Below are 24,433 nucleotides of genomic sequence, written 5' to 3' on the forward strand. Positions count from 1 at the left end.
AAATTACCTTTCTAGCTCCACACTATTGAAATAGTTCTATTCATCGTTGCTGTTAATCACAACCCATGAAAAAATATGGTTGAAGCAGTTTCTGAATGAATTTTTAATGAAATATTTTTGATTATTTGAAGATTTCCCATCACGTGTTATAGAACATAATCATCTCTCACCCCTCTTAACTCTTCCAAGATCCACATCCAGCTCCCAATGCTCTCGTGGAGCTCTCACAACTTGTTGTCATCTTTTAAAAAATAACCCACAAAGTCCAATGTATGCTGCCTGTGTTCATGGGTACAGGGCCATCCACTGTGGCATAGTCAACTGGCCAGTGGCAATAGCTTTGAAGAAAACTGACTCTTCCTTCCTCAAGCCACCAGCTGTCAATAACTTTTCAGTTAAGATGGGAGCTGATGAGCCCTTCTCCCCTCCATGCTAGAATGTTAGTAGACCTTAAGCAGACAACCCCAGCTACAGTCAGTTTAGAGTTTTGAATTTATTGCTAAAATATTCATATAATACACATTGATATTCCCCTAACTAAAGTTCAGTAAAATACAAAGTACCAATTGCAACTTAAGCCAAAGAATAAAACCAGGATACCAAATAAAGAAGAGAATAGCCATATGAAGCTTTCATATAAATAAAAGCCCTACACTGGGTTCCCAAATGCCACAAATAATCAAGTAAATCAAGCCCTACCTGGTAGGCATGGAATTTAGCTAGTGGTAGAAAGCTTGCCCAGCAAGTACAAGGTTATGTGTTAGTCCCCAGCATTAACAAGAAGAAAAGAAACAATAAAAGAGAGGAGATATTACTATACGGATTGAACTATATAACTTGGAAACTACATGAAGACAGTTTGGGAAGGGAGGACAGTGAAGGCATGCTTTCATGACATTAAAGGGGCAAGCCGACTTCTGGAGGTGACAAAATGCTCTGAATCTTGATGGTGGTGGTCAGGAGGAGATGTATTTGCTAAAAATGTAGAAACTGATTAAAAAACCAAAATTGTCACTGCATGTAAATAAATTAAAAAAAAAAAGAAGAAGAAGAAGAAAGAATAGCTTGATCAGGAATTAACGATGGTTCAGCACCCATTTTTCCAATGCAGACAAAAGACTTTTGAGTCCCAACATTCATCTAAGCAATGAGGCTGAAGAATGAGAGAGATTTGGGGTTTATGGTGAAATGATTTTTTTTTCCAGCATATCAGCACTCATATCACGGTTTGGCAAGAACGAGTAAAGATCTATAATAGACCAATAACCTCACAAAATGTATATAATCTTCCCTCTAAAGGATTTTATGCCAATAATCTTCTTACAAACATAGTCCATCCTGTGCTGAAAATAATTTTTAAATGGAAGAAATACATTGTTTAGAAATCTAGTTGCATAAATTGTTCGTTGTTATTATAATTTGAGTCAATATGATATCATTTATTGGGTATTAATCTATTAGTAATAGGCTACATCATCAGCGTGTCTGTGGCTTCCAGTTCAGATCAGTTCATGTTGACCCCATGTCCCTCATAAAAGCACTTGCCTTAGTTCTATTCTCTTCCACTTGCCTAGTGCAATTCTAATACTTAGACAGACACTTAGCCCTCAAGCTACTGTGCCCAAAAAGTCAGAATCTACTTCCATGCCTTATGTTATAATAAGGTAATGGAACTCTTGTAGGTCAGCTAAATTGTTCTTGCTGCTTTCTTAGAATTACTTAGCAACTAGGGATTTTAGGCTCTCCTAGAATACTAATCATTAATTTTTTTCATTTATATATTGTCACAGAAACTTTTAGACAAGTAAATACCCAGAAACTAATAAACAGCTAGAGTGAAATGTTCTTGTAGGGATTTCTTAGCTCTGTTGCCTCCGTGGAAAAGAGCAAAACTCCTGCCACCACAGAGCAGAGGGAGCCCATTGCCTAGGCTGTGCAGAGGGCTGTGGGGGCTGTGCCCGTGCCCTACCTCAATCTGAAGCCTGGGGCAGTCTATCCCCAGGCAGCAGCAGCCCACCCTAAGCTATGGTGATCTGCTCTGAAGCTGCTGTGCCCCATCTCCAAGTTGTGGGGGTCTGTTGCTTCCCCCTAAGCTTCAGCTATCCACTGCTCCTGCCTCCAGCCCTGTGACATGCTACCTCCCCCAAGCTGCTGAGGGGTGGGGGGTGGGAGCCCACTGATCTCCAGCCCTTAGGCCAATTGCACCACCACCACCACCCACGAGCTATATCTAGCCTTTGAGCAGTGGACCACTAAAATTTCAAGTGGCTCCCTGCCAGTCCTCTTTCCTTCCTCAGGGCAGTCAACCTCTCCTTTGGTGACAGGACACAAAATGTTGGCTCCTGGCAGCAAGCACCTCAGTGGGAGCTGTCCGAGGTGACTATTCCTGCCTCATCCAGCTGCTTATAAAAACCAGACACCTTTCCTGATTCCGAACGCCTACTGGCACCTTCATGGAAGCTGTCCATGATGGTGACAACCTTTCCTGCTTCAGCCTACTGCCTCCATAGTGGACTCCTTATAACTTTTGGACAGCTTGCAAACTTTATTACCTTTCAAGGCAAAAAAGTGGCCAGATCGATGCCTGAGAAAGCCCCAACAGCCCGTCCCCAGACCTCTGTAATTGCCATCTCCAGGCCCTCAGTAGGACTCATCCCAGATTATGCTAATTTGGGATGAAAAGTCTGGACAAAAACCCATCAATCCTTGAGCAGAAAAACTGGCCAATCCCTGAGCTTCACACTAAACCCCACCAACCCCTGAGCTACTACCCAGCTCAAGACTTGAAATCCCACCAAGCCATGCTCTGGAAATTCATGACTCAGAAAGCTGCACCACCTAAGAAATTCTATAAAATAAAAGTTGTCTCTGCCCATTTCCCTGCTGTCTTCTTCCAAGAGCAGAGGCAGCCTCTCCTGGATTTGTCCCTCCAATAAATCTCCCTTAAGAGATTTGCTGCCTGCTGTGACTCACTCATCAGAAGAAGCTATGAAGAAGAGAAGAAATGAAGGAGTGGAGGGAGATCAGACTCCAAAGCTACTCAGCTCCTCAGGGTTTGGGGCAACCCTCCCCTTGGAGCTGCACCTGCTGGACAAGGAGTGGAGCTCAGGGTTCAAGGCTCCCCAGCTCCTCAGATTTTGGGGTGACAAGGGTCCCCGTGTCTCCATTGAGGAAGCCTCCTCTCAGACCTGTGTGGTTCTTGGGCTCCCGTGCCTCAGGACACCCTTGGGACCCTGTCCCACCTCTGAGGGCTGGGATACCTTCCCAGGCCTCAGAGTTGCGGATACCCTCCACCCAAGTACCAAAAGCAGGCCACATCACCCATCTATAACAGTGCCACTACTGTGGTGAGTGGCAACTTGAAAAAATTTATAAATCACTGGAAGCTGAAAAGTTACAGAAATGTTGGAAATAATCTTGAGGAAGTTAATATTAATATTTACAAAAAATAATTGGGATCACTGTGGCCCTCAATGAAAGAAAATGCAAGAATAATCATTATAATGAATATTATCTTTACCAATGTTAGTGGCAGAGAGAGAGAGAGAGAGAGAGAGAGAGAGAGAGAGAGAGAGAGAGAGAGAGAGAGAGAAAACTATGAGAGGAAAAATAACTATCTTTAATTGAGCATAACGTTTAGTCATTAAATACCATGAAATGGGCCATGCTGCTTAAGAGTTTGTCAGCCCTGTTACAAAAGACTCCAAAATGTTTTCAAACTGAGCATCTCTGAAAAATAGCCCTTGGTAGCAGGTTAACCATTTCTCTATGTTGCACGTGAATTGGCTGGCGTTACCTGTACCTGTTTACATTACAGACTATAGGGTAGGGGACACACACAAGACTCTGGCAATGCCTTGAATCTGAGGCAGCCCTTGGCTGATTGTACCAGTGTGATGTGGGCTCACTCAGTCTCAGTGTTCTGGACATTAAAGCATTAAGCAGTAGTATCTGGACCATCAAGCTGCTGTGGGAATTAGATGAACTATGAAGGTATTTGCATGCTTGCCACACACCTGCTCAATAAACGTCAGTTGGTACGATTTTTTTTTTCTGATGCTAGTTATGATGTAGCAATGCTGGAATCTAATTGGAACTTAACTGGGGTGTTCATATGCCTGGAAAGCAAAGCTTGGGTTAGATGGCTTATAGGTGCTAGTTAATTTACAATTCCTCTAACAGCAGAATTCTGAGAGCATTTGGGCAGCTGGAACCTGATGTCTTTATTGTAGACTGACACACTGAACCACAGTGCCACTGCAGGCTACTCTGCTCTGGACTGCAGTAGCAGATCTCAGAGGGACATCTCAACTTGAAAGCGTGTGTGTCTAGGAAACACTATACACTAAGTGGTAACTATTTGCGGTCCCTAGAAAGATAGGAGCTTCTTCATGTAAGACAAAAATACAACCTGTGCAACAGCACAAAGCGTGAAAATACTAAGAAACAATTTCACAAGTGAGTGTGCTAGGTCTCCACACAAAATTCAAATATATTCTTTAAGGCGGTTTGAGGACAATTTTTCTTTCTAATAATCATGGGATCCATGCTTGAATTTCTCAGCATTTGCTTTAACCTCTCATGATAATGAATAGTCTAAAAGGCACTACCAAAGCTTTGATGAATTTGCAAAACATTTAGTTTTAAAATGAAAGTATGACCAGACATGACAGCGTACTCCTGTAACCTCAGCACACAGGTGATTGAGCGTACTCACATTTGAGGCTACCCAGACTGATATAGTCAATTCCATTACACCCTGAATTATACAATAGAACAATGTCTTTAAAATTACAATGAAAATAAATGCAAATAAATTGTATACAAATTGTCCATTCAGACTTTTCGGTGTGGCAAAACATTCAGTCTACACTATTTAACAGGGGAAAGCACTTATTTTGGCCCACGGTTTTGAACCTTTCAGCTGTCATGGGGAGAGAGCAGTAAAGTCAGCAGCTCCTATTGAGGTGACCAGGAAGCAGAGTGGGAGCAAGAATGCACTTCCCACTTTCCTCTCCTTATGTATGTGGGCCTTAACATTAAGAGATAGCACCGCTTATTTATGAGTGGGTCTTTCTCCCTTAATTTATACTTTCAGGAAGCACTCTCACAAATATGCCTCTTCATTCAAATCAGCCTGACAACTGAGATTCACCTTTGAAAACACTGAACAACCCTTGAGCTGAAATATGTATTTCTGTGAAATCATTGACAATGAGACAGAATACCTAGTCATTGCTTAAAGGGCACACAAACTTTCTAGGTATGTAATGGGTGTTACATTGAGGGATGTTTTATTTTTGTTTTTTGATTTTTTTTTTTTTAGTTATATGACAAAATGTCACATTTTGTGGCTCTGAAAAGTCAAAACTGTATATTATAGTTCATATTTCTTTAAACATGCACATGAATTCACCTTTAAAAACACGTGTACATTTATGAATTAGAAAGAACACTTACGGTCATTTCATTCATGCTCAGAAGCATGGGGCTAGGTGGCAAGGTGCCAAGGCGAAATTTGAACCCTTCTTCTAAAGTCATTCCCCAGAATTGGCTATAGTTCTGTGCTGTCCATCTACCTTACAAATGAAGCAGAAAGATACATGTGGGTTACATGATATCACTCTTACAAAGACATGCTTATTTCTCAGTCTGAATAGTGTATAGCAGCAGGCTCTCAAAATATGGGCAATAACAATGCAGGGTGGGGACACTCCTCGCACAGATTCAGCACTCATTTTTCTAAAATCAGGTGCATGAAATACTAGTCTTGGACTTGGCCCATCTCAGTAATGACTGATGTAAGAAATGTGAGGTCACATAATTACAAGTCAAAATCAGGAATATAAAAACATATTCTGAAGGGATTAAGTATAACAAGGCTAATGTATGCACTTTCCTTTAAACATGCTTAATTGCTCTGTAGAAAGAAATCTGACTGTACAGACAAGTACTTACAGGTTAAATAGGACAATCTGTGCCTTTAGAATTTACATTTGATTTCTCAAATACAAAGAAGTACCAATGAAAAATTGAAAGTTAGCTAGCTACACATCTTATTTTCTTTCAGTATTGGAAACTGAACCTAAAAACTCATAAATGCAGGAAAATGTTTGACCATTGAGTGCCTGCATGGCAATCTTCATTGTCCTACTTTAAAGAGATTATATCAGCAACTGTTAATTATACATTAAGATAATTGTGTAAGGTAGTTAATTTGTACCTAGTGTTAACTGTTAAGTTACTGGCAAACATATTAAGTCCATTATTGTGAAATAAGATAACAAAATTCTTGTTTTTCTAAACACTTACTTTTCTACTTTGCTTTTTTTAAATGCCTTATTTTCAAGATATGCTATGAAAATTTGAAGCCAGAGTTCTCCAGTAGGTGATGTGGCTGAAAACTGAACATCTGACAGGCTTCTAAGCATTGCTCATCCAAACCACCTTCATTGCAGACAACTTTTTTCACTATTTAAATCAGGTCTGTACTGTACTCTCTGTGTTTATTATCAAAATTGCTCATTGTGTGAGAGGATCCTTTGAGTGATTAGAAATTCGATTCAACTTTCAGTAACATTTTTGAAGTAAAATTTGTAAAACCTAAGGAATTTCAAGGTGGAAACCTCTGGATGTGTGTTATGCATAGTCATGTTGTTTAAAGGACAAACAGATAAAGTGTGATGGGGTTAGGGGTATCACCCTGCATTAGTAGTCTTCAAATAAGTCAGAGATATCCAGGGGTCATGTAACTCAGTACTCAATTAAATAAAATGAAGAAACATTTTAAAATATAAGGGAGTGGTGCCTCCTACCTTTAATCTTACCACACAGGAGGCTCTATGAATTCAAGGCCAGCCTGGTCAAGAAAATAAGTTCTACTCCAGGCAGGGATACACATTTGAGATGGTCAGGAGAGGTTGTTCAGCTGTGCTTAAGAGCATTCACTACTCTTGAAGATGACTGGGATTTGATTCTCAGCACCCACATGGTAGCTCATAACCCTCTGTAACTCCATGAACAATTTTCTGACCACTGCAGGCACCAGGCATACGTGCAACATGTATATATATATACATGCATATAGTCAAAACACTCATACACATAATAAATATATAAATATTAAAGTAAAATAGAGATAGTCTTCCTAGCCAAGGGCATGTAGGAACTCCACTTCCCCTAAAGGTTCATGTAAGTATAAGGTTATTGTGTAATCCAAACACTGATTTCTGTATCCCCCATATCTTGTTGCAAGTCTTGTTCTGAGAATCTCATGTCTCAATGCGGTATAAACTCTGCTCCCCAATTGTCCCCTGGTATGCCAATAAAGCAGCTTACAGTCAATCACTAAGCAGGGCAGAGAATAAGGCTGGACTTCCTGACAGACAGGGAAGGAAGGGTGACAGGAGGAATTACGAACTCTGCCATAGGCTGAGGCTCAAAAAACATAAGAAGGAGAGTACTGAGCAGTGGGAGAGGTCCAAGAGAGATTAGAAGAAGGAGCTGGGACATAGAAAGTGACAAAGTGCAAGTATCTCTGGGATATATGCTGGGAGTAAAGCAAATTAGCTTAGAGAGTTAAAAAATAGAGTAATAATTGCTCTGTCATTGTGTTGTGAAGCTTATTAAACAAACGTAAAAGTGTCTCGATTATTTGTGTGATAGCTGGGTAAAAAGAGATACTGAGAAACACAGTTTTATAATAATAATAATAATAATAATAATAATAATAATAATAATAATAATAATAATAACCTTAATAGATCCTGCAAGCCATGTGGAATCTTTGAGTTCAATTATGGAGAAGTGGAGGATCAGAAATTGAGACCAAGTAAGTAAAAGAAAGCCAAGATAAAAAGCCACCAACAGAAGAAAAAAGTTTCAAAGAGCTATAGACCATGAAACTAAGACTGTGTTGGCTACCAAAAAAAAAAGCCAAGGCAACTAAAAACACTCAGCAGGGTATATAGTTAGATCCTGTCAGGAAGAACCAAGAGAATTTCAGAGCTTGGAGATTTGGTTGGTTCAGCAGGAAACCCAAATCGTAGGCTGAACTCAACCACGCAAGAGGGAATTGGATAGAAATCTCTTTGTAAGTACTAGAAGAGTGTAAGAAAACACAAACTCTGATACCCCATATTTGACCATGTCCCCTGGATGGGGAGGCCTGGTGGCACTCAGAGGAAGGATAGCAGGCTACCAAGAAGACACTTGATACCCTATGAGCATACACAGGGGGAGGAAGTCCCTCTCAGTCACAGTCATAGGGGAGGGGAGTAAGGAGAAAATGGGAGGGAGGGAGGAATGGAAGGATAGAAGGGATGGGATAACAACTGAGATATAATATGAATAAATTAATAAAATATATTTTTAAAAAAGAAAATGTGAAATGGAGAGATTTCCAATGCTCATAGTGCTCCACCCCTACTGTTGCCTGAAGAAGCACATGATCAGACTGTGGATCCACAGAACCAGACTGAAGGAAGAACTGGGAGATGCACAAAATGTGAACTCAGCATTCCCTAACTCATTAAGTGACAGAAGCACATCAGCCCTCAAATACAACTCCATAGAAAGTGTAAAGGACCCTAAAGCTGGAACGCCTGTACAGTTTATCCACACCCCACCCTCTATTGCAGAAAGAACAAGAGATCCACTCAGATTCACGGGAGAGTGTGACAGAGCTTAGAGCACTGCATGGCTTTCAGTGCAAACCACAAATGGTGTAGGCAGCAGCTGAAGTGTGTTAAGAGCTGGAAGAGAGGAGTGCCTTGGGTAGCTTTGTTAGCTTGAAGTACTTGGGGAAAGGCAATGCCAACCAAAGCATTGTCTTAATTGGATATGTCTATGGCACATCCTCTTGATTGCTCATTGATGCAGTAGGGCCCAGCCCTCTGTGAGCTGTTCTATTGCTGGGCTGTTAGGCCTGGAATCTATAAGGTAACTAAACCTAAGAACCCGCAAAAAGGCAGTATTCTTTATGGTCTCTGCCTCGGTTCCTGCCTTCAGATTCCTGCCTTCAGATTCCTGCCTTGTATTCCTGTCTTGCCTTTCCTCCATGATGAACTGTGAGCTATAATCCAAATACACATTTTTTCCTCCTCAAGTTTGCTTTTGATCAGTTTGATCACAGCAACACAGAAGCAAACCAGGACAGAGGTTATCAATACTCCTACCTACACCATGACATAGAGACGATGGTTGCGATGGACCTTTGCATAGTATCTTGATAAGCTGTCACCAAGACCTATTTCAAACCATCAGTTTTTAATGCAGTTTTATTTCTTTCCTAAATGTAATCCCAAACATAAGCAAGCACATAAGGAGAAGTCACATAAAATAACCAAGAGAGAGAGAGAGAGAGAGAGAGAGAGAGAGAGAGAGAGAGAGAGAGGAGAGAGAGAGAGGAAAACTTACAAATGGAAGACAAGTCCTCTCCAGTGGGGATGAAAAACACAGTAGATGGGAAAAAAATACATGAGACAGCATTTTACCATGACATGCCCACAGTCAAGAGCTTACCAGCACTTGAGAACAAAGACAGAAAAGCTAGCATAAATAACAGAGAAAATTCTCAGAGTTCTGCTTTTTATAAGGTTCCATGGCCAAAAGAGCACTCAAGCAGGTGATAAATTTAATTCAAAATGTATACAAAAAAAGTTATGAAATCAAGACAGATCTAAAAGTTACAAATGTGAGTTAAAGAATATGTAAATTGGAGGAAAATGTTTAAAAAAAAAAAAAAAAAAAAGCCTGACATGAACCCATTCCTAATTGTCAACATGAGTCCATTTGGAGGGTGTGTTTAGTTTTATTGTGTTGTGTTGTGTTGTGTTGGTAGTTTAAGTTAGGTTAGTTTTTTCAGGCAGTGTCTCACACCGCAGCCCAGATTGGCTAGCCATACTCAAACAGCTTCAGCCTCCAGCTTCAGCCTCTCAATGACAGGGATTTCAGGATTGAGCCATCAGGCCTGCCTGAGTTTCTGGCTTTAAAGTGTTGAGTTTGCAGTGTTTGCTTCACAATTTCAGATAACTATAACAAGTAAGAATCACCCTTTGTTCTGATAACTCACAGAATTATTATGTGCAATTTTAATTTGGCTTTAGGTTCTGGCCTTTTATAATGGCATGGCATGTTGGCTTTTCAAGTAGAGGGTAAATTAGTTTAAGGTAGAAAATGTTTATATTTCCATCAGTTCCATGAAAGAAAGACATTTTCCACTAATTATTGCCATAAAAAATAACACAGACGAGTGGGAAATAGTGATTCGTGCCTATAGTACCAGAGTTTGGCAGAGTGACCAAGAAAGACTGTCTTAACTTTGAGATTTTCCTCAACCATGCAGCAAATGCTGTATGGATGGATGGATACATAGATAGATAGATAGATAGATAGATACATAGATACATAGATAGATACATAGATAGATACATAGATGATAATTACACACTACAGTGTATTATTCACAATAAATAATGATCTGAGATTAAAATGCATTGGAGATTTGGAGAAGTAATGTTTTCAAGCAAAGCTTATGCACTTGTAAGTCACATGTTTTAATATTTTTTACAAAAGTAAAAAACTCTTGCCTCATAAGTAGTCCTCTATTATGTTCAAGAAAAACATGAGAAAAGAAAACGTCTCCCTAGGAAGGCAAGTGGCAAACAACACTGGTGTTCTTAAAGATGCCTACTTGCCAGCCTGCTGAGGAGTGGTTCCCACTCACGTTGTAACAGGAGAAAGCTGGAGTGTTTTTTACGACTTTTCAGAAATTTGTTCTATATAGCTCCAGCATTTAAATCCTTTGAGAAACCTGAATAGGGTCATTTATCGAGATGACACATACTCTTGTGCTTGTTATGTCTTTTTAATTATTTGGATATAATTTAGGCACAGAAAACCATAATTGGTTTCCATAGATATAGTCAAATGTCATCAAGCTATCATCTAAAACACACATTAAACAAACACATCATACAGGGAACTTAAGAGTGACTTCAGAATACTAATGTCAAAAAATGTGACTTTCTGTACTTTGTGTCTTCCAAGAAAGTATGTTAGATACATTGAAATTCAGTGTTACTATCACCCTGAGAGACATAAAATTTTATACCTGAAAGAAATACTATTTATATTTTTAAAATGTATCTTAAGGGCCGTTGAGATAGGTTAGGAGGTAATGGCACTTACTACCAAGTCTAATGGAGTTCAATCCCAGGTGTCCACATGGTGGAAGGAAAAAGCCCACCCCTCTGAGTTTGCTTTGGTCTCACACACAAGCCATGGCATGACGATCACTCTTGAACTATTTTATTCCCACACTCCTACACACACACACACACACACACACACACACACACAATTTTTTAAATGTAATTTCAAAATGTCTTTAAAGTATGCCTGAAAATTTATTTTTTTAGTTGCTTCAACATGGTCTTTATATGTTCGGTATTTTGAAGAATATCAATAATGTTATTGATGACATATAGGCTGGTAAATGGCCGTGGTGAAAGTTTAAGACATAAATTAGCCAGGTTATTCTCTTTTAATTCAGTTCTTTAAAGAAAACAAGCATTTTATTTCCCTGTATGCATGTGGAAACGTGACCTAATTTAATAGTCTTCAGCTAAGCAATGGTTATGTCCAATGTTTCTTGGCTAGCCTTATACCTTAAAATTGCTAGCAACATAGTTCATCCCCACATGTCCTTTGATGTCAATGGATGTAAATTTTATTAAATGTCGGTCACTTCCATGAAACTATAGATTAGTGGACTGTCTCGCTAGAATACCATCTGAGTTCATAGCCTACCTAGGATACCTGAGTACAGGTTTGGCTTGGTTAAGGCAACACCAGAAAGAAACTGATTAGAATGAATAAGTCTTTTCAGTTTTCTGATTCTACCGATTGTGCATGCAAGAGAATATTCTTTGACTCTTTCACCACACTATGACATCAATCTTTCCTAGATAGTCTAAGGCTAACATCTATGTTTTCATTTTAACCATTTAATGTTCATCTTGTACATCTGAAAAGCAGGTTTCTAAAAATCTCCCTTCATATTCTTCCCAATCATTTTTTATGATTAGTGACCATGTTAGACGTGAATGACACACAGTATGTGTTTTGAATAAATGGGAATGCCAACAAGCCTGTACTGAAAGATGTGCTTACCCATAGTCCCCTTTATTGATGTGGTCAATTAATTGTGGGTGGACAAGGCATACATGCTGGGAGCATTTCCATTGCTGTCCTGAACATGTACTGGAAAGACAAAAACATTACAAAAGTCCTTTGGCCTTTACAGGGTATGTTTCCAAAATAAGATAATAAGATAGTACATTGTTAAGTAAGTCACACAACAAATTTCTTGATTAATGTTAGCTAGGTGGCTATTTGATTGTTGGAAAAAACAAATCATAAAACCTGCATTAGGTTCTAGTCAATGTGTTCTTAACCTGAAGTGACTACATATGGCAAAACCTCACACTCACTGAAGTATAAAAAACAAATTAAAATATAGATTTGATATATATATATATATATTTGAAAATTCTCTGCACTCTAATCCAATTTAACTAGCCTGTCTCCATGTACATTTACTGTACTCAAAAAACACAATTTTCGACAGTCTATCCAAACATTTATAATTAAAACATGCTAATGAATACTTGCTATACGGAGAAGGCTTACTATAAAGACTTCAGACTTAAAGCTTGCATTAGTTACATACATAATTACATGTCCAAAATTGTTTTCATGCTTCTGAAAAGGACATCTCTAGGCAATGTGATGTTGACCTAGATGTGTTTAGGTGAATGCTTTAACCTCCAGATTTCCTCATTCCTGAGGAGGTATGCAGACAAAGGAGCCCTGTTCCATGCTGTTCACCGTACTTACCAGGAGTTGCAGTTTTCCTTAATGACCGATCCTTCTTCGTAATGTTGGCTATCTCTGGAGCAACCTGATCCAGGACACGCAAGCACAGGAAAAGTTCAAACTGAGTAAGTCATGCTCAAGTGACAAGCCACCTATGATTTTCAGAAGTTCATAGACTGTGAAAAACTACTTGGTGGCAAGATATATATATATAAAATTATTTAGCCCCTGTTCTGCAAGATTTTGTTTTTATAGTATGCATTACATTCCACAACAGAGGATTGTAAGACATGGAAACTAGATCATCATGGAATTAATAACTAACTTTGCTTTTAAAGTGTTTAAATAGGTAATGTTCAAGCTCTTGAGTTAACTTATGGCATTTCCTACTTTTAATTTTTTATCAAATTTTGTAAGTGGGTATAATTACAACAGATGACTCAAACTCAAAATTGTATTGCCCCACTATAAAGCAGTTTAATTGTATTCACCTGCAAAACTACTTTTTCTCTAGATTTTGGCTCATGACAAGAAGTTCATAAAATTAGTAAAATTGCAGTCATTTGTCTTTAAGACCCAGGGCCTTAGAGAAGAAATAAAGAGGGCATCAGAAAATGCAAAGATGTTAAATGTTCATAGACTGGTATAACTAATATTGTAAAAAAGGCCATCCTAACAAAAGCAATTTACAGATTCAGTGCAATTCTCATCAAAATTCCAACACAACTCTCCACAGAAATTGAAAGAAAAGAAAAAAAAAACACCTTCAACTTTACAGGGAAATACAAAAATACCAGTATGGTTAAAAACAACCCTGAATAAAAAAAAGAACTATGGAAATCAGATGGTAGTTCCTCAGGAATCTGGAGATACATCTACCTCAAAATTCAGTACCATTTTTGAGCATATACTGAAAGGACTGTGGATGTTTCTACAAAGATCATCCGTGTACATTGCTCCTCTCATTATAATATCCAGATATTGGGAACAGCCTAGATGATCATCAACTGTTCAATGAATGAAGTAAACACTGTATATTTACACAAAGGGATACTATTCATCTGTTAAGAAAAATAAATCTATGAAATTTGCATTTAAATTAATGGAGCTAAAAAAAATATCCTGAATGAGGTAACACAGACCCACAAAGACAAATATTGTGTGTTTTCTCTTATATTTGGATGCTAGATTTATTTTGATGTATGTGCTACATTCCAAATAACCACAGAGGCTAGGCACCTAATAAGAAATCATAGAGTAGGGAAAGAAAAGCTATTCCAAGACAAGGGAAATAGAATATAGTATTATGGCGATATCAGGCAGAAACTAAATAGTATTAAATAAGGAGGGGTGAGAGGGCAAGGAAAAGTAGGAAAATATGGAGGGACAAATAACACTGAAAGCCCTTGGAAAAACTGTATGTAAACTTACAACTATAGGCACCTCCTAAAATATAAACATTTATGAAAGGAATTTAAATGGAGTCACTAAATAATGAGAAAATAATTCCATAACTCAACATCTTATGCCACTAAGTAAAACCTCCAGTGCCAGAAATGGGTTACATTTTGCTGAGTCATTAGCCAAAAGGATCCTCACAAGAAGCACAGGCTATTGCTAAGTTTATTGGTTTTCTCCACAACCAGATAGTAAGACCTTTTTCTGAAGACAATATTTACCTATGCAATCAAACACAAAGGAGTCAAGCTAGAGCCCAAAGAATATTCACCCCTACTGACTAGTGTTCATGGTGCTAGAAGGTACTCCACATACTACCTGAAGAGAAAGGTAATCATCACTACCACCCTGCTAAAAACAAAACAAACCAATCAAACAAACAAACAAAACCCCTGCAATCTACGACAGCTACCTGCCTGCAAGAAATACTGCTGCAACAGTGGTTATGGGAGTAACCAATCAGTTTCTGATTGGATTTGAGGTCCACTCCAAAAAATGGAACCCACGTACCTGACACTGTTAATGAGGCAAAAATCCTGAGACTAGATAAGTCATGGACCTTAGGAGGAAACCTATTATTGTTCTGATGAAGGAACATAGCAATAGACTGACTCCTAATGACAGTTTGCTCTACCCATAATGGAGTGCCTTGATCAGCCTTCATCAGGAAAGCTTCTTCTTGAAGTAGAGGAAAATTAATTTGGAGACCCACAACTGGACATTGTGCAGGGATTGATAGACTAGAGGTTTTAGTCCTCTTTCTTAAACAGGATCTCTCATCAAGTCCTACCCCCAATATCATAGGTATCTATGACTCAAAAAAAAAAAAAAACAGTGTCTTCCAGATATGGCAGGACAGGTGCACAGATATCATGGCAGCATACAAAGGCTTGTACAGGTTCGAGCCAGACAAGGTATCAGCATATCAGCACTGACAGAAGTGGGCACGGGTCTTACCCCTAACCAAGAAGCTACTTGCAACTGATAGCCACTTATAAACGGAAAATAAGTTGTCTACAATGAAGTGTCACTGGCTATATCAACCACACTTCAGACCAGGCCCCATGATCAAGAGTAGTTACATAATACAAACTGAACTCCATGTTGCTTTGTGTATAAGATTTTTGTTTAATTTTGTTTTGTTTGGACATTATTGTCTTATTGTATTTGTTTGCTCTGATTTTCTATTTTATGGACTTTTTTGAGAGAGATAGAGAAATAGAGCAAAAGAGACAGAGTTAGATATGTAGGGAGGTGGGGGGGTATGTGGGGGAAGTTGGGGGAAAAGAAAGCATGGTCAAAATGTATTACATGAAAATTTTAAAGAAAAGAAGAAAAATAAAAAGAGATCTAACTGACTCTTTTTTTTTTCTTTTTCAAGACAGGGTTTCTCTGTGTATCCTTGGCTGTCCTGGACTTGCTTTGTGGACCAGGCTGGCGTCAAACTCACAGAGATCCACCTGCCTCTGCCTCCCAAGTGCTGGGATTAAAGGCGTGCACCACCATGCCCGGCTCCAACTGACTCTTAATTATTATTTGAAATTGACTGTTAACTGATTTATAAAATTATGTAAATTATCCAAAAGAGACCAATGATGAATCATAATAATATAGAAACTGTTAGCAACATATTATGAAAGTAGTTTCAGATTACAAACTAGGTCAGTTTTAAAAATATAGTTTTCAGCATCTGTTTCAATGTGCTGCTGGGTGGAGTGGGGTTGGAGGGGATAGCAGGACCTGGAGGGGGGTGCAAGGAGCCCAACAGAGTCAAACAACCTGGGCTCAGGGGGACTTACTGAGACTGAAGCGCCAACTAAGGACCATGCATGGACTAGACCCAGGTCCTCTACATAGAAGTAACTGGTCGGTAACTTAGTCTTCATGTGGGTCCCCTAGTACAGGGAGCAGGGGCTGTCTCTGACATGGACTCTGTTGCCTGATTTCTGATCATGTCCCTCTGAAGGAGCTGCCTTGCCTGGCCTCAGTGGAAGAGGACTCGCTCAGGCTGATGTGACTTGATGTGCGTGGGTGGGTTGGGGGGGGACTCCCCTTTTCTGAGCAGTAAGCGAAGGGTACAGGGAAAAGAAGGGTGGGATTAGGAGGAGAGGAGGGAGGGGCCTATGATTAGGATATAAAGTGGATAAATTATATCTATGAACATTTTAAAATAAATATATATATAATTGATTTATAGTATCAATTAGGAATTCTAATTTTCTTACATTTATTTATAGGGGGTCAATACATTTCAAAAAGTCTCCAGGAGAGTTGATTCAACTGCTAGCCACAAGACAGCTTCTTATTTCAAATGCTTTGATTTAAACACATGAAATTTTTGTCACTGATATTACATTTAATGAGCTAAAGCTCCAAGTAAATGCATCTTTTCACTCTTTTCCATGAAAAATTGATGTTGCATAACCTTTGACTGGGCTCTCCTGACCAGGCATTTTTAAATAAGGCAAACTCAGGTACAGGGGAGATTTAACTTTAACTTTGGAGTGTAATTACTCCAGGGGTGAGGTAGTCTTACTAATGAGTCAGTACAGCTTTTACCGGAATAATGAATCAGGCCAGGAGCTAAAGGATCTTAAGGCTTCAGGTTTGTGTCAGTAGTTAAGGACTCACTTAGCACACAGAAAGGCTTCTGTTCTGCTCTGCATATATTTTAGGGTAAACCTAGGCTAGGCATCTGAACGTAACTATTGGTAGTACTTCATAGAAACCCAGAAATGATAATATATTTTCTATACTTCTTAAAGCCTGAGACTACATGTCTATTGCGGTAATGTGTTTAGGCAAGAAAAAGCTGTTCAGGACTGAGCTCAAAGCACTCAAGATGGGAAACTTTCAGAAGGATCTGGGAAGGGATGGCCCGCAAGGAAGCAGGGAATTCCACAGAGGTTGAATCTGAAAGACAACAATTTCATGGGAGCCAAATAGCTGGTACATTGGCTAGTTTCCTGTTGTGTTGTTGTGTTGTTGTTGTTGTTGTTGTGACTTGACACACCGAGGGTCATCTCTCAATTGGGAAAATGTCTCCATCAGAGTGGCCTGTAGGCAATTCTGTAGAACATGTAGATTAATGGTGGATGTGGAAGAGCCCATTCCACTGTGGGCAATGCCACCCCTGGGGCAGGTGGCATAAGAAAACAAACCAAAAGTGCCATAAGGAGCAAAGCAGAGAGCAGCACTACTCCATGCCTTCTGTTTTTGCTCCTGCCTCCAGGTTTCAGCTTTGTATTTCCTTCCATACCCTTCTGGGATGATGGGTTTCCAACTTTTAAATAAAATAAATGTTTTCCTCTGCAAGTTGCTTTCTTCCTCCTATTTACCAATGTCTATTGAGCAATAGCAAACAAACTAGTGTATTCAGTCATGTACAATATTACCAAGAGACGAAGATAAGAAAGAGGAAATCTGGACACTACATCAAATATTGGAGCACTTGCCAAAGGGCTCATCAAGAAAGAGTGGCAGAGTAGAAAAGAGTGAAATCTTGTGGGCGTGAGGTGATGAAGAACTTTAAAGAAAGATTTTCTTGCAGATAGCTTGCCATTAAATGAGCAAAGGAAAATAAGATAGAACTTGTTAAGGAAAGAGTCAAGGAAAGGTCTCTTTAATGTTTAATTATATATTTAAAATTATATTTAGAAAACTGATAGCTAATTGAGAGAAGTGTGTGTCTCTGTCTGTCTGTCTGTCTCTCTCTCTCTCTCTCTCTCTCTCTGTGTGTGTGTGTGTGTGTGTGTGTGTGTGAGAGAGAGAGAGAGAGAGAGAGAGAGAGAGAGAGAGAGAGAGAGAGAGAGAGAATTACAGGACTCCAAGGCTTGTAGATATACCAGTTTTGTCAAAAACACTACATTAAATTAAAAATAAACTTAATGACCATTGAAATTAAGGGATTCTTATAACTTTAACAAGCTTTTAGAATTAAGCAAATCATATATTTGGAGAGGGAAATAGTTGGTCTTGTTGCTTCAAGAAAAGATAATAATATGGTGCATGTGATTTATTTTAAAATACTTCATCATGGAGTGTTATAAATATCTGTGCAGGCTGAGGCTGCACTGTAGGAAAGGCTGTCACTTGCTGTAATCAGGGATCTGCACCCCAGGGGTGTGCACTAGCATGCATTCTAAGAGGCCAGACTTGAGGGTAGCTGCTCTGTGTGCTGGTATTAACCACATTTTCAGCACAATGAATATAAAGCTAGGATTTCATTGGTAAAATTAGTAGCTTGTTAAGAAGCACAGTGGATCTAAAGAGTTCACTCTGGTTAAATTAACAGTGTTCAATTTAGGTGCTTAGCTAAAATATTTCAATGTCACCTCACAGTTCATATTTGTCTATTTTTCCTTATCCATACACAATCATGGACCTGGTGTCCTCAGATTGATCTATGTCATGCACACTGTGACATCACTTAAGATTTGCCGATGTGTCACCTACTGCAAGGATAATGGAGCTCAACCTCTGTAATAGTATCACATGTTCCTCCTTAGTTTCTTTTTTTTTTTCCAAGAAACACATTGCTAACAGGACAGAGACTTGAGATTTCACCCAGAACACAGAGGTTATGTGGATTTGCCTGTATTTCTTTACCAGTGTAGATGTTTGGAATGGTCCATGTGTGTAGGAGAACTTGAAATTTTGATTGTGATTCATCTGCATTCTTATATGGTTAAGGAGATTGCAAAAGGATAAAGGAACTCAAAACATTCAAAAATTCAAATACAGTAGTGATACACACATATGTCAGTGATACGCACACACACACAACGTGTGTGTGTGTGTGTGTGTGTGTGTGTGTGTGTGTGTGTGTGTGTGTGTGCGTGCTCTCCATGCTGGTTTGTTTTGAAGTCTATCACTGTTTGGGTGTTTTTTTTTTTCTATTTGACATTTGAAATCCTCAAGTGACTAGAAGTTACCATCAGATGTGGCGTTTCACATAAAAGAAGAAAGGACTTTAGCCTATGTATGCTTTACTTCCACTTTATGCAAAGTTGATATATTTATCTTTAATCCTTAAGGTAATGTAGAATTTCAAGGTTTTCATTTAAACAGTTATCAGAACAGAAACAGAAACACCCATGGAACCAGGTCATTTAGAACTAATAAATCACTGAGTAAACATGTACCGTCACAGAGAAAAGCTGCTTTGTACGTAAAAATCACTGCAAATCATATGCTTTCTTTCTTTTCAGTCAATTTCACACAGTTCTTCAATTTCATGTAGTACCCTTTCCAACAAAGTATTTCCCTATGTATGACAAAACAAGAGGGAAAATTACCTTTCTTGAGAGCAATTATAGTCAAAATGAACTTTTTGACACTAAATGAAATGTATAATTGTGTCTATCCATAATGAAGGTAGTAAAAGCGACGCCTGCAACATCAATTCTATGTAAAATTTAACTCTGACTTGAAATCTTTGCAATGTTCTCTCTCAAGCAAAAAAAAAAAAAAAAAAAAAAAAAAAAAAAAAAAAAAGAGTCTTTAAGAGGTAGCACTTACCTGTCAGAATGGAGTATATGTTTTAAGTAAGGAAAGTCTGCTGAAAACACATAAGCATATCGACAGCACTACTGCTGAGTCTGGCATGGCGGGCTCACCTATAATCCTGAAAAGTAGGAGGGAGGCTGGCTGTGCACTTAAGGCCTGTCTGAACTTTACAGTGAGGTAAAGACCTGCTTGGGTTTGAAAGTGAGGCCCTGTCTCCCTTGTCAATGAGAAAGGACAGTACATTATCTTGTGTTATAATACTAATATGCAAACTAGTAGTAAATTGAGTTTAGGCACACCTCTATCCCAGTACTCAGAGAGCCAAGGCAAGAGACTTGACTGAGTCCAAGAATTAAAGCCTAGCTTGAGAATCAAAGCAAAACCGACCTCAAAGTAGGAGATAATTATATTTCATTGAAATTATGGTTGAAATAAAAAGGCAAGCACCGAGGTAACATGACTCTTAGTTTTTTGAGAGACTGCACTGGTTGTTTCTAACATAATTCCTTACTCTTCGTGTCATCTAACAGAGCCCATGTTTAGGAAGGCACATTTCCACACAGCAAAACCAAAGAAAACCAGATTAAAGCTTTGGTGTTTAGCCTCTCATGAAAGTGTGGCTACATAACTGTGTTCTGTTCAAATAGACAAGAGTAAAAGTGCTATTCTGACCTCCAAAATCTCTTCGTAGAATGTTAATACTATGTCAGCATTCTAGTTTTATTTATTGGAACTTATATTTGACTAATAAATGTTGTGGTGCTAATCGGAATTGCAAACACAAGAGCCATGGGCTACTGAGGAAACACAAGAATGGAGAGATGGATGGAACTTAGGTTTAGGAATCCAGGAAAAAAAAAAATATATTATATATATATATATATATATATATATATACATTTTAAAAATATGTACTTTGGGGCTAGTAAGATGACTTTGCAGGTAAAGGCACTTACTGCTAAGCCTGATGACCTAAGTGCACCTCCAGGATCCATGCAGTGATAGAAGAAAATCAACCTGGCAAGTTGTCTTCTGACCTCTACACATTCCACACGGGCACAGTCAAACACATACACAGAAAAGTTAAAAAAAATGATGCAGATGGATGTGAGTTCAAGGCCAGCCTGGTCCTCAAACAAAGCAAGTCTAAAACACCTGTCTCAAAAAAAAAAAAAAAAAAAAAAAACCTGTGTCAAAAAAATGTTTTCCCAAACCCTACACCAATATTTTCTGTCATATTATATTTATTAAAAAATATTAACCACTGAAGGACAATCGGCTCTTCAGATGATGTGATGTGGTTGTCCATAGGATATCTATATATCCTTTTACAGTGGTTCTAATTGTTTAATATGCTAAAAATCTTCTAGTTCCTGTAGACCATAAGTTTCTCAAGATGTAATACTTTGTAATACTCCTTTATTGTCACACTAATGCTTACATAAAGAAGAGGTGCACTACAAGTTTAAACACCGCCAATAGCTCCTTTACAGTTGTTGCCTTGGAAAAAGATGTAAAAATTACCTATCAAACTGGGAAAATAGCCTGGTACATGCTTTTAAGCCCAGCACTCAGGAGGCAGAGGCAGGCAGATTTTTATGGGTTCAAGGCCAGCCTGGTCTACAAAGTTCCAGGATAGCCAGGGCTACACAGGGAAACTCTGTCTCAAAGCCCCCCCCCCCAAAAAAAATAAAAACAGCAACAAACACCCTATCCCAAATATCTGGGAAAAATATGTTCCACTACTTTACAAATACATTCTAATAACTATCTCATGCATGAAAAAAATATGGTTCTTAAAAATGTGTTTATTCTTTAAAGTGATGAAGAAAATTACAGACAACAGGAAAAATGGGAGCAAGAGAGGTGGTCTTCTCTTTGGAAAAGCAAACTAATTGGATATCCAGTACTAACAAAATGGTCAGTTTTGAAACCATACACACAAACATTATATGGACTGAGAAGCCTGTGTGTGTGTGTGTGTGTGTGTGTGTGTGTGTGTGTGTGTGTGTATGTTTATGTGATAAATATATATAAATATATATACTGCATACACACAATAACTATTAGTGAAAATAGAGGCCATGAATTTGAAGGAAGCAGGAAGGGATATTTGTGAGGGTTTGGATGGAAGAAAAGGAAGGGAGAATTATTGTTATTATATCAATCTCAAAAATAAAACAAATAAAAACTTTAAAATATACCTAAATAAATTATTACTTGGAGTATATGGTAATCAAAAACATAACAATTTCCTAGATATCAACCCAATGCTGTTAGAACCTATATGTGAAATCAACATATTTTCCTACCAGTATTCTAAATATTTGTCCTTATACAGAGATATGCTTGGCCTTCCCTCACCTTTTAAGAGGTGTCTCTTTAAAACATATGGCATCAAAGAAAAGTGAAGAGGATCAAAATACAGAGTGGTGAAGCTCTGTTCCAGCTCTGCGCACAACGCAACTGCTGCATCTGAGGCCATTGTGAGCAGAAGACTGTACGAGCCAAAGGGTCGGGGAGTTTGCTGTGAAGTTGTGCCCCCTAGGAACGTCAGAAGCTACACACATACAGTCTCACCAGCATGAGTGCCTAAACATGGGCTGAATAAGGATGATGCAAATAGACACGCTAACATGAACAGGAGAAAGCCCAGGAAGCCTCAGTGGTACAAAAAGAACTATAGGCAAGTAAGGAATGCTGAGAGCAAGGGAAGAACACCCAATCAGTTATACAATACCAAATGCTCAGCAATGAAAGCACATACATGGAAGTATCTTCATACACACTGAGTATGTTATATTTATGTATTTAGGAATCTATATATACAACAAATATAATATATTATATATCACATTATTTACTTTATATATAAAGTATATATATAATATATAATACCTGCTATAATTTATATAATATAGATATATAACATATTTATGTTATAAATAATATAATATATGAGTGTATATCATATTTTATAAATGCTATCATATCATATATTATTTTATTTTATATTTTATAATATATTATGTATTATATCTTATAATATAATATATTGGTTTTTTTTGTTTTTTAACACATTTTCATTGAAAAATAAAATAATTCATATTACATCTCATTTGCTATCCCATCCCATGCATCCTCCCATTCCTCCCTCCCTCCCACTTTCACCCCAATCCCCTTTCCCTATAAACTGTTTTTATATAGTATATTATAATGTACAATATTATATATGTGATTGTTATATATTATAAATGATATAGAATATATTATGTAATAATATATAATTTATATATTGTTTATAGTGTATTAAGGCAGATTATATTACATATGACACAATATATTATATGTATATATACTACATTAACATATATGATATGTGCTTATATGATATATTTAATATATGATATTATGTTAAATAGTATTATATTATATTCCTAATATATGTTTGTGTATTCACAATATATGTATATGGAATAAATATGTTTAAGTACATACAAACATATATAGGTATAGATATGTATGGGGATAGGGATAAAGATTTAGGGGTAGAGATAGATAGCTATCAACAAGTAATGAATTTAAACAGAAGCAAAAATAGATATATAGAAGAGTTTGAATGGAAGAAACTTAAATAATGATGTAATTATATTCTCAAAAAATTAGAAAAATAATTTTAAAATGTATTTATTCTGTATAATTATACAGAAATAAGGTTATTACTTAATTTCATGAATATATCATTCAAAACATAAAAAAATCTTTCTGTGAATCAATCTAATGCTACCTGAGCCAATATTTAACAAGGTCCGTAGGAATCTCCCTCTTCATGTGCTGTAACTACAACACAGGAAATAAGCACCTTAGCCTTTCAATAACTTCCTGTACAATCTATATTAGACAAGGGGGCACAATATAATGGACGGATTAAAGCTTGGAAGATTCTTGGAACAGTCTTACATGCAAAAGTAAGTACTCAGTAGAATTAAGTACTTGGAAGGGACACTAGGCTGGTAGGAAACATATTGCTTAAGCTGTATACATACTACTGTATGTAGTAAAGTGAGAAGTGAATTTCTCCTATCTACAACACTCAAACATACTCAATCTTACCTTTGACTGATCTTTGTGGTAGAGGTCTATATAATACCTATACATTATCAATTGAGTTATCAGTGTAGATTATCAGGAATTTGGCTTTATTAGCTCCATTAATATTCATTTCAACATAATAGAATAAACAGTATAGTCTATTCTACAAACCTTCTAACACTTTCCAAGAAATCACTGTCTTTCAAATCTAAAATACATACAATAGTGTCCCAGGACTACTGTATACAGTTATACAATTTGGGTTTTAGACACAGCCAGAATTTCTACTCAAAGAAACTTAGATGTTTTGCATAAAATGAAGGGGAAAAATAAAGTAAAAAATAGGGGTTGTGGAATATGGCTGAGTGGACATTACATGGGTTCCCAAAGGGTGACATCTGTACTCACCGCCAGGAGAAAGACCCAGTGTCATCAAGCTTTCCAGCTGCCCAAGGGTCACTAACAATTTACATTCCATAATGAAAACATTGATTTC

General features: G+C 37.7%; 1 protein-coding gene across 6 annotated transcripts in view; it reads right to left on the reverse strand.

The window, feature by feature from the left end:
- Nucleotides 1–24,433, reverse strand: part of Tinag (tubulointerstitial nephritis antigen) — a 140,409-nt gene that overhangs the window by 106,796 nt on the left and 9,180 nt on the right. For all 6 annotated transcript variants that reach the window (XM_051140161.1, XM_051140159.1, XM_051140158.1 and 3 more), the window contains exons 2-4: nucleotides 12,901–12,964; nucleotides 12,175–12,264; nucleotides 5,461–5,575 (exon numbers count right to left, since the gene is read on the reverse strand). In XM_051140161.1, coding sequence (XP_050996118.1) covers nucleotides 5,461–5,575; nucleotides 12,175–12,264; nucleotides 12,901–12,964 — 269 coding nt within the window. The remainder of the gene's footprint in view (nucleotides 1–5,460; nucleotides 5,576–12,174; nucleotides 12,265–12,900; nucleotides 12,965–24,433) is intronic.

Source organism: Acomys russatus, chromosome 32 (assembly GCF_903995435.1).
Source record: "Acomys russatus chromosome 32, mAcoRus1.1, whole genome shotgun sequence".
NCBI lineage: Eukaryota > Metazoa > Chordata > Mammalia > Rodentia > Muridae > Acomys > Acomys russatus.